This window comes from Lagopus muta, chromosome 29 (genome assembly GCF_023343835.1).
Source record: "Lagopus muta isolate bLagMut1 chromosome 29, bLagMut1 primary, whole genome shotgun sequence".
Classification (NCBI taxonomy): Eukaryota; Metazoa; Chordata; class Aves; order Galliformes; family Phasianidae; genus Lagopus; species Lagopus muta.
This window is the reverse complement of record NC_064461.1, coordinates 1,154,493-1,164,684: the sequence shown is the minus strand read 5'-3', so window position 1 is coordinate 1,164,684 and position 10,192 is coordinate 1,154,493. Positions and strand designations below refer to the sequence as shown.

The 10,192-nt window shown below is 65.7% G+C and overlaps 1 protein-coding gene across 1 annotated transcript; it reads left to right on the top strand.

Annotated features, from left to right (window-relative positions):
* Nucleotides 1-66: 66 nt before the first annotated feature.
* ZNF687 (zinc finger protein 687) lies at nt 67-10,168 on the top strand. Its single transcript, XM_048929078.1, has 9 exons — nt 67-175; nt 3,008-5,256; nt 5,855-6,033; nt 6,362-6,538; nt 6,641-6,803; nt 7,034-7,330; nt 7,402-7,514; nt 7,660-7,801; nt 8,175-10,168. Exons 2-9 carry the CDS (start codon nt 3,028-3,030, stop codon nt 8,643-8,645), a joined length of 3,771 nt encoding a protein of 1,256 aa, XP_048785035.1. The 5' UTR covers nt 67-175; nt 3,008-3,027; the 3' UTR covers nt 8,646-10,168.
* Nucleotides 10,169-10,192: the final 24 nt, after the last annotated feature.

The following is a 10,192-nucleotide window of genomic DNA, read 5'->3' as shown; positions in this document are numbered from 1 at the left end:
CGCTCCCGCAGCTACGAGCGACGTCCGGACGGTCCAATAGCGCCGCGGCGGGGGGCGGGCGTCAGCGTCCGGCGGCGCAGGGCGGGGGGCGCGGGCCAAGCAGGAAGTGCTGCGGAGAAGCGGTCGCCGCCGGAGGGTTGGGCCGCAGCCGGGCCCGCCGCCCGCTCAGCGCTCGGTGAGGCCGCGGCGGAGGCCGCTGGTGGGGGGCTGGGCCGGGCCGGGCCGGGGGAGGAGCTCTGGGCCCGGGGGAAGCCCGGGACCCAAGGGGGCCGCGATGGCCGCCGGGCGCTCGGCCCGTAGGGAGCGGCTACACGCGGGGCCTCCGGTGCGGTGAGGGCGCGGGTTGGGGCGGCCGCCGCGCTCCGCTGCCGTTTGGGCTCCGGGAGCGCCCGCCGCTCCCGCAGCGGCGTAACGGCGGCTGATTTCTAACCCCCCCCCCCCCCCCGGCTTCCATCCCCCAGAGGAATTTCGGGCCGAGCGGCCGTTAATGGCCGCGATTCGCCGCGGGCGCCACTCGTTTCGCCGCCCTTCCCCTCGCGCATCGGGGAACCCCCAGCCATCCCCGGCGGCCTTCCCGGCCTCCCGCCCCCCTTCCCGAGCCCGCTGGGGGGCAGCTTCGCGTTCCCGCGTTCCCCAAAGCCCCGTGGGGGTGACGGAGGTCCCGCTGCGCTCGGGGGTCTTTGGGGTTCCCCCCGTTTCCCCAGGCGATGCGGCACATGAAGGCGTTGCGGCTCCGCGCGTTTCCCTCCGCGTTTCCAGGAACGGCCTCGGAAACCCCGAAGCTGATCCCGGGCTGGGGGTGGCGATGCTCAGCGCTGCGGCCCGCCAGGAATACGGGGGGGCTCCGACCTCACTGGGGAAACTGGGAGCGCTGGAGCCCACCGGGGCTGTCGGGCGGCTCTGCCCGTCGCTTTGGGTTCAGGCGGTGCCCGCTGCGGCCGTGGGGGATGTGGGGCCGCTCTGTGGGCAGTCGCTGTTTCTGCAAATCCTTCTGGGGCCCCGCAGTGCTTCCCTATGGCCTTTCTGGCTTTGTTGCCGAGGTTTGGGCACGAGGGAGCGCGCTGTTTTGTTTTGAGCTCAGTTTTCCCCCTCTATTCTCAGTCCCAGAGTCCCTCCTGCCCTCATTTCCCGGCAGCTCCGCACGACGCTGGGGAGCGGGCGGCCTTTGGGGGCTGCAGTTACATCCCCGCAATGAACTGCATTCAAAGAGCTTCTCCAGAGGGTCTGGCACTGCGTTGGGGTGGGGGGGGGCTCATTTATGGCAGCAGCTGCCTGAGCTGTGGGTCAAACCGCCTGGTGTGGGCACAGCTGTGGTGCTGCAGAGCCCTTTGGGGATCCCTGGGTGCCTGCAGAGCACCTGCTGGCGCTCAGAAGCTCCGGCTCTCAGCCTGGCCAAGTCGTCGAGGGTTCTGGATCTGCGCCGCCGCTGCTTTGTTTGGATCTCTCCTGCAGTCAGCAGATGGTGTGGGCTTAATTCTGGTGAACGGACAGCAGCGTAATCCCTGCAGCCGGGCTGCGGGGCCGGCTGCTCGTGGTGGTCAGGGTGGATCTGAGATGTGCTGGGGGGGAAGGACACCGAGATCACAGCGGGGTTGGGGCTGGGGGCTGCATGGCCCTTCAACACAGCTGCGCTGGGATCCCGTGGTTCTGTGACCCGTAGGGTCCCCCACAACCCAACCATCCCCCAGCTCTGTGTTGTTCCAGACCCCCTGCAGCCCAACTGTGCTGTCATTCTGTGGCCCTGAAGGTCCCTCCCCAGCCCCCCATGCTGTGGTTCTTTAACTCCCTGCTGCGGTGCTGGGAATAACAGACAGGAACGAAGCACTGTGTGAGAGATGTGGGGAGATGCAGTCCCACACCGCTGTGCCCACGGACTGAAGGCATCCAACATGCGGGAGCCGTGCTCAGCATTAACCTCTGCTTCTCTTCCGAGCTGTTCTCCCCTCTGCAGCTCAGCTGCATCCCCTCTGCCTTTTAGATGAGCAAAACTAATGATAGCCTTGGAAATTAGCGAGGGCAGCTAACGAAGGTGGGCGCTCAGAACCCATCCAGCACCGCGTGGGAGAGGCGCTCCGGGGTGGGCAGGTGCAGGTGGGAACTGCGGCCAGCTTGTTAGGGTGGCACTGTGATCATTAGGATGTGGTGCTGGGGGGGTTGGAGGTGATGTCAGCTCCGGGGGCAGCACCTGTTGTGCTCTGACAGCTCACGGTGGGAGATGCATTGGGGAGGGAAACAGGAAAAGCAGCTTTAAAAGCAGCTGGCCCTGGAAGCAGCTGCTGCACCGCGGCTGTGCCGGTGCTGGGGCACAGCCACCCCCTCAAAATGCTCTGCCCCATAGCTGGGCTGCTCGCAGCGCTCTCCCTGGCAGATAGCAGCTCTCGAGGATAAAAATACCCCCTCTCTCTTCATCCCCCTCCCTCCCCCCTGGCGCTGCCTTTGTTTTGCCAAAGAAAAATAGTTATTTTGTGCTGAAAAAAGCTTGGCACTTGTGGTTTGAGCTCCTGAAATAAGCACATGCTGGCCAGGCGGGTCGCAGTGCAGCCATGCTGTGTGGGGGCTCGGGATGCTCCTCCCAATGAGGGGGGGTTTGGGGTCTGGGTTTCCCAGAACAGTCACCTATGGGGTTAGGATGGGTCCTGTGGGGCCTGTGCTCTCAGCACAGCACACATAGGATGAGTCAGGGTGGGTGGCTCCAGCCTCGGGGCAGCCCCAGCTCTCAGTCTCTCCGGGGTGCAGGGATGCTCAGGGTGCTGTCGGCCCTCCTGGCTGGGGATCAAACAATGGTGCACAGACAGAACAGTGAAAGCAGAGGAGCACCCAGAGCCGCCCCAGGGCTTCAGGGCCGGGGTTCAGAGTGAAGAGGCAGCAGGGTTTTGCATGGGGGAGGTGGATCCCGGTCCGCGTCCCTGCGGGGTTCTGTCGCATCTTGGGGAGCTCAGGATGGCGTGGTGATGCTTCGCCCGGTGCCGGCTGTGCTGCTGACGTTCCTCTCCTCCCTCTTTTCCAGACTCCGCCGTCGGCCCCACCATGGGTGACATGAAAACCCCGGATTTTGACGACCTCCTGGCAGCGTTTGACATCCCCGACATCGACACCAACGAGGCCATCCACTCGGGCCACGAGGAGGCTGAGGCTCACATCAAACCCGTTCCCGGCGAGCCGGGGCCGCCCGACCACGTCCTGCCCCACGCCGACATCACCGCCGTCAGCGTCATCGTGAAGAACACGGTGTGCCCCGAGCAGCTGGACGCGCTGGACGGGCGCAGTAAGGATGGGCACGGCCTCGGCTCCCGCCTGCTGCAGAACGGCTTCGGGGCGGCCGAGCTGCCCAGGTCCCCGGCCGCCAGGTCTGTGGAAGCCGTGGCGTCCTCCAATGGAGAGTGCTGGGTGAAGGAGAAGGGGCCCAAACCCCTGGATATCTTCTCGCATTTTAGCCCCGATCCCAATGACGACAACGCTGCCAACCTGATCGACAGAGCTCGCGAGTGCAAGCCGAAGGAGAAGTCCTTGGCCGTGCCCTCCCTCTCCCCGTCTCCCACCCCGTCGCTGGACTGCAAGGAGCCTGGGGGGCAGAGCGTGGAGGGCCTCGCCCCCCCCTTCCCGCAGCCCTTCGAGGGCAGCCAGGCCGGTGCCGGGAGCGGGCCGCCTCCCGCCGTGCCCTGCATCAAGAAAGAGGAGTCCGACTCCGAGGAGGCGGCGCACGAGGCCAACCCGAAGGCTCTGCCTGCTGCTCTACAGGAGAATCCCCTGGAGCACCTCAAGTCCGTCACCGTGCGCTACTCCGCGGGAGATTCCCCCATCGCATCCTGGCCCGGCTCTGAGCCCAGCCTGGGCGGCAGTGCCAGCAATCTGCCCGAGGTGAAGCGCTCGCCCAGCAGCCCCCGGGAGCCCTTCTTCAAGCCCTCCTCTCCCGTGGTGCAGAGCCCCAGAATCCCCGCTTCTCCAAAGCAGTTGGACGACATTGCCCTCAAGGAGGAGCGCGAAGCCCTGGAGAAGGCGATGGGGAGTCCGCAGAGCGTGTCCAGCGCCGAGGAGGGGGAGGAGGAGGAAGGCAACACCAACGATTCCCCTTCTTCCAATTCCTCACGGCCGCTGAAGGTGCGGATCAAAACCATCAAGACCTCCTGTGGGAGCATCACCCGCACGGTGACGCGCGTCTCGTCGGACTCGGAGCCCAGCTCCGCCAGGGGCTCGGCTGAGCAGAGCTCTGAGGACGCCGCTCTGGAGGCGGAGAAGGAGGACGGCGTCGCGCTGGAGGCGTCCCGGGACAAGATGGATCTCTCCAGCCCCTTGAAAGCCATCGAGGGGCCCAAGATCGTCAGCGTCCAACTCGGCAACGGCACCAAGATCAAAGGCACCGTGCTGCCCGTCTCCACCATCCAGAGCGCCAGCAGCGCCATGCTGATCGCGGCCAGCGTGGCGCAGCAGAAGTCCGTGGTGCTGCCGGCCAAGGCGGGCAAAGCCGTCACCAAGAACATCATCAACCTGGTGCCGCAGGCGCTGCCCAAGGCCGACACGAGGACCAACGCCAGCCCCGTCACGCAGACCACCACCATCACCACCACGGCCAACCAGAAGCTGAACGGCACCACGGTGGTGATGGTGCAGCCGCAGAAGCCGTCCCCGACCGTCGCGGGCACAGTCATTTCCCGGAGCCAATCCAGCCTGGTGGAGGCCTTCAACAAGATCCTCAACAGCAAGAACCTGCTGCCCACCTACAAACCCAACCTGAGCCCCCCAGCCGACGCCAGCCTGGCGCTGCCGCCCTTCGGGTACCGCTGCCTGGAGTGCGGCGACTCCTTCGCCCTGGAGAAGAGTTTGGCTCGCCACTACGACCGGCGCAGCATGCGCATCGAGGTGACCTGCAACCACTGCACCAAACGCCTCGTCTTCTTCAACAAGTGCAGCCTGCTGCTGCACGCCCGCGAGCACAAGGACAAGGGGCTGGTGATGCAGTGCTCCCACCTGGTCATGAGGCCCATCGCCTTGGACCAGATGATCGGGCAGCCGGACATCACCCCGCTGGTCTCCGTGGCCTCCTTCCCTGCCGGCAAAGTGGCCGGCGTGACTCAGGATGCTCTGAGTGCAGCCAACGGGGCCCCAGAGCTCCCCATCCTGCCCCTGAGCAGCAGCGGCTCGGAGCAGAGCAACTACAGCTGCTTCAGGTGCCTGGAGTGCAAGGAGCAGTGCAAGGACAAGGCCGGGCTGGCCGCGCACTTCCAGCAGGCAGTGGCCACAGGCACCACCAGCAGCACGGTACGTCGGCCCTCCTGCAGGGGTTGGAAGTGCCTGGAGAGCCGTCGTGGGGCTCTGTGGGGCAGCCTCTGGGGCAACTCCTGGGGCTCCGTGGGGTAACCCATAGGGCTCCGTGAGGCAACACTTGGAACTCCATGGAGCAACTCTTGGGGCCCCATGAGTGAACACCCGGAGCTCCATAGGGCACCCTTAGGGCTCCATGGGGCAACGGCTGGAGAGACACTGTACACTTCCTAGGGCAACCCATGGAGCCTTTCTGTCCCCACCCAGGAGGGCAGGGGACAACTGGGGGGTTGAACGCTCCTTGTTCCTGCCTGGGGACGGAGCAGGGAGGGCCGCCCTGTCCCCTCAGACCTGGGGATGCCAGCAGGATAATTCCTGGAGCTCTGAGCACTGGGACGTGAGCTCACATTCATTGTGGAGTTGCTGGCAGAGCAAAATCTATCAGCAGACTTCACTGTGCCCAGGAGGCAGAGCCCTTCCAGAGCAGCACTGCCTGCCGGCAGCATCCCCTCCCCTTCCTCGTCCTCCTCCCTTTTCCCTTCCTTTCCCCCTTCTCCTTCCTTTTAGGGTCTGGTTGACTCCTCTGCCCCCCCAGGTCTGCACCACGTGCCCCATGATCATGTCCAACCGCTGCAGCTTCAGCGCCCATCAGCGGATGCACAAGAACCGCCCGCCCCACGTCTGCCCCGAGTGTGGGGGGAATTTCCTGCTGGCCAACTTCGAGACCCACCTGAAGGAGTCCTGCCTGCACTTCTCCCGCAGAGTGGGATACAGGTGTGGGGCACCGGGACTGGTGGGGGTCTGAGGGGTCTGGGCAGGGGCGCTGAGGTGGGTGGGGGTCCGCGGTGGGTTTTGCTGTGGGCTTTGGGCAGAACTCCACGTCCCACTGCCCCTCACCCCCCATCCTCGTGGGATCCTCCCTCCCCACACATCCCCCAACTTGACCGTCCCTCGGCACAGCACAAGAACCCCACGGCCTGTGCAGCTCCTGGGGCATTCGGCGCCCCCACCGTGGGGACGGGTGGCTCCAAGGTGGACCCTTCCCAGAGCCAGTTTGGACGCTGGTGCCGAGTGCCCCCTCCTCACCCCCTGCCCCCCCCAGGTGCCCCAGCTGCGCCGTGGTGTTCGGCGGCGTCAACTCCATCAAATCACACATCCAGACGTCGCACTGCGAGGTGTTCCATAAGTGCCCCATCTGCCCCATGGCCTTCAAGTCTGCGCCCAGCGCCCACGCACACGTCTACACGCAGCACCCCGGCTTTGGCAACCAGCAGTCCAAGTGAGCGCCCCTCCAGCGAGTCCCCCCCGCAGGGCAGCACGCGGCTCCTGCTGGGCCCACGCCGCTCCTCCGGCCCCTCTGAACTCTTCCTGCTCCCAACAGGATGATCTATAAGTGCGCCATGTGTGACACGGTGTTCACCCACAAGCCGCTGCTCTCCTCCCACTTTGACCAACATCTGCTCAACCAGCGGGTCAGCGTCTTCAAGTGCCCCGACTGCCCGCTGCTCTTTGCGCAGAAGCGCACCATGCTGGAGCACCTCAAGGTACCGCCGGGGCACAGACTGCTGGATGGGCTGGGGGGGGAAGGGGCTCCGTGCTGCAGCTCCGCCCCACGGGCGCCATGTTCCCAAAGTCCCCGTGTTCCCAGCGTTCCCACACCCTTTCCCATGCTGCTGCTGCTATCTGGAACCTGGGGCCGCGCGGTGGCTGTGGGTTCCCCCATCACGAAGGCTGCGTGCAGGGGGGCGACCGCCATCGCACCTCTGCTTTGCAGAACACCCATCAGCCCGCAAAGCCACGGGAGGAGCCGGTCAAGAAGGCGGCGGTGTTGCTCACCCCGAAGCAGGAGCCCATGGAAACCCCCGTCCCCAAAATTTCCGACGAATCCTCGTCCTCCACGGAGGAGGACGACCCCCCCAGCTCCCCGGAGCTGCGCAAGGCCAAGCGCAGCCGCTTCCAGCGCAAAGCGACCAGCAAATCCAAGGGCAGCGGCTGGACCTGCGGCGTCTGCCACTCGTGGTTCCCCGAGCGCGACGAATACGTGTCCCACATGAAGAAGGACCACGGGAAGGTGAGGGGCCGTGGGGCCACGGGGGGGGAGGGGAGCGCTGTGCAGTACCCCCACCTCTGTGTCTCCCGCAGTCGGTGAAGAAGTTCCCGTGCCACCTGTGCGAGCGCTCCTTCTGCTCCGCTCCCAGCCTGCGCAGACACGTCCGCGTCAACCACGAAGGGATCAAACGCGTCTACCCGTGCCGGTACCGCCTGTGGGGGCTCTGCTCTGCGGGGGGGAGTTGGGCACGGGGGTCCCCTGGGTGTCCTGGAAGGGGGGAGGGGGGGCATCAGGGTTATGTCCAATGGGGGCAGTGGGTGAGCGCTGCCCCTCCCCCCCGCGCCCCACAGGTTCTGCACGGAGGGCAAACGGACCTTCAGCAGCCGCCTCATCCTGGAGAAGCACATCCAGGTGCGGCACGGCATCAAGGTGACCGACCAGACCAAGAGCCAGGAGGTGATCATCGCACGCATCGGGGCCGGCGCCGTGCAGGTATGGCTGCTCCCGGGGATCGGGGCTGATGTGGGGCCAATCCGTGAGCCCAGGCTGTGTCAGTTTGTGCCCCCCACGTCCTGCGGGGTGGGAGGGGCCCTGGGTGCCCTCTGCACAGCTGTGGGATCCGCTCTGTGGGTCCATGAGCTGTGTATGCGAGCTGTGAGCTCTATGGGTATATGGGTATGGGAGCAGCCCCAGGCTGTGGGATGGGAGTGGGGAGGGGGTGGAGAGGGGGGAGGGCCAGATGAGGGGCAGTGCGTGGGATCCCGGGGGCGGGTTCTGGTGGGGCTCCGCTCCCGCGCCCCATTCCGCCTCTGTCGGAGCACAGGGGCTCTGCTGGAGCTGCCCCCCAACGCCCCCGTGGCTGCAGGTGCCCGGCCGCAAGCGGAAGCTCTCGTCGGACGATGGGGACTCGTGCAGCGAGGAGCCCGACAGCACCACCCCCCCCTCCAAGAACCCCAAAGGCGACCGCAAGGCTCCCTTCCGCTGCCGCAAGTGCGGGTACCTCGCCAGCAGCGCCGCCGACTTCCAGGAGCACATCCCGCAGCACCGGACTGACGAGAGCTCCCACCAGTGCCGCGAGTGTGGGCTCTGCTTCACCTCCCAGGTGTCCCTCAACCGCCATCGCTTCATCACCCACAAGAAGAAGAAGGGGGCGGGGGAGGCGGAGGAGCCGGGCCCCCGCAGCCCCCTGGAAGGAGCTCCGCACGCGGCTGACGGCGCGCTGTCCTGCACCGTCTGCGGCCGCAGCTTCGACAGCCAGCTGAACCTCAAGACGCATTTCCGCACGCACGGCATGGCCTTCATTCGTGCGCGGCAGAACGCCAGCCCTGAGAACTGAGAGCTGCCCGGCGCCTTCGGGCTCTACAGAACCCGCGTGGGGGCAGACGGAGCCCCGGAACCCCTTCCTCCACCTCCGGGGCAGTGCGGCGCCGTGGGGCGAATGGAGGCACTGCGAGGGGAGCTCTGCGCCGTCCCGCCTCCGAACCATCGGCCGCCCTGGGCTGCGAGCAGCGGAGCTGCGCTGCGGTTCGGTGCAGGAGGAGGTGGGGGGCGCAGCCCGGACCGCCCCCCCGTGCGGAAGCACCACGCCGGCACTCAGGGCTGCAGCGCCGGGAGGCGGGGAGCGACAGCCGCCAGCACCGCACTGCAGCCCCGCATCCCCAGCAGCGCTGCCCGCGTTGCCGGCTCTGCAGGGAGCTCCGGAGCCGCGCAGCACGGGGGGACCTGAGCAAATCATCACCGCGAGATCCACCCCTTCAGAGTTCGCTCTCTTTTCTTTCCTTCCCTTCTTAACACTTCCCACGGCTGGGAGAAGCGCCCTCCCATCTCTGCAGAGACGCTGCAGCCGCCGCTCGGCCCTCCAGCTGCTCGTGGGGCGCTGGGGGCTCCCCGCACCCCCAGACCCGCGACCGGGGTCCTCGAGGGACAGAACAGAACCCCCGGCGCCGCAGGGTCGGTGCGGCCATCGCCCCGGCGTGGATCTCTGCTCACAGTGTACAGTTGTACCATAAACACTAAAAGCGACGAGAAAAGAAAGACGAGAAGAACTACTGTTGTGATTTGGGTTTGGTTTTTTTTGTTTTGTTTTTATTATTTTCAGGGGGCGGGGTTTTTTTCTGTTTGTTTTTTGGGAGGTTTGTTGTTGTTGTTTTGTTTGTGGGGGGTTGGGGATGGGTGGCCTCAGCTCCTCCAAAACGAATCCTTAACAAATGCTTGGGAAAAGAGAAGGGAAGCGTTGAGCCGCTCCTCCGGCGCTGTGCTGGCAGCCGGGGGCTGCGGAGCAGAATTGAAAACGTTCCCCCCACCTTTAGAAGGAAACGACCCCAAACGGCACCGCGACCCCCAACCATCGCGCCGTCAGCCCCCATCGTTGCACTGTGATCCCGAATCGTCGCGCCGCGATCCCCAATCATTGCTCCGTGATCCCAAATCGCACTGTGGGGTTTTCCAGCACTTCAGTGCCTTCGGATGGATTTCTGTAAGCGTGTGGGGCTGGGGGGGGCGAGCGCCGTGTGTGGGGTTGTGATTCCGCTTCAGTAACGCTACGGGCACTGCAGAGGCTCTCAGGTATCCTTTATTCTTGTAGTCATAACGCGATTAAACTTCTAGTGGTTTAACCCCTTCGCTGCCTCTGTTCCTTCCGTGGCCCCGGGGGGCTCCCAGTGCGCGGCTGCCCCCGGCCCGGTCCCAAAACGAGGCGATGCTGCCCCAAAATCATGCTGAGTGCCCCAAAACGGAGCTCGGTGCCCCCCCCCAAGTGGGTCTGCATACCCCAAAAGGGGGCTGGGTACCCCAAAACAGGGCACAGTGCCCCAAAGCAGAGCTGAGCGCCTCCCAAGGAGTCCCCCCTGCTCTGAGCCCTCTTTCGCCCCAGCAGTGGGGGTC

What these genes read in the sequence shown, in the direction of transcription:
- ZNF687 (XM_048929078.1), top strand. Translation starts at nt 3,028, where the DNA reads ATGGGTGACATGAAAACCCCGGATTTTGACGACCTCCTGGCAGCGTTT. An exon ending in TCCCGCAGAGTGGGATACAG is followed by an intron (nt 6,034 to 6,361) that starts GTGTGGGGCACC and finishes TGCCCCCCCCAG; the next exon opens with GTGCCCCAGCTGCGCCGTGG. An exon ending in TTTGGCAACCAGCAGTCCAA is followed by an intron (nt 6,539 to 6,640) that starts GTGAGCGCCCCT and finishes TGCTCCCAACAG; the next exon opens with GATGATCTATAAGTGCGCCA.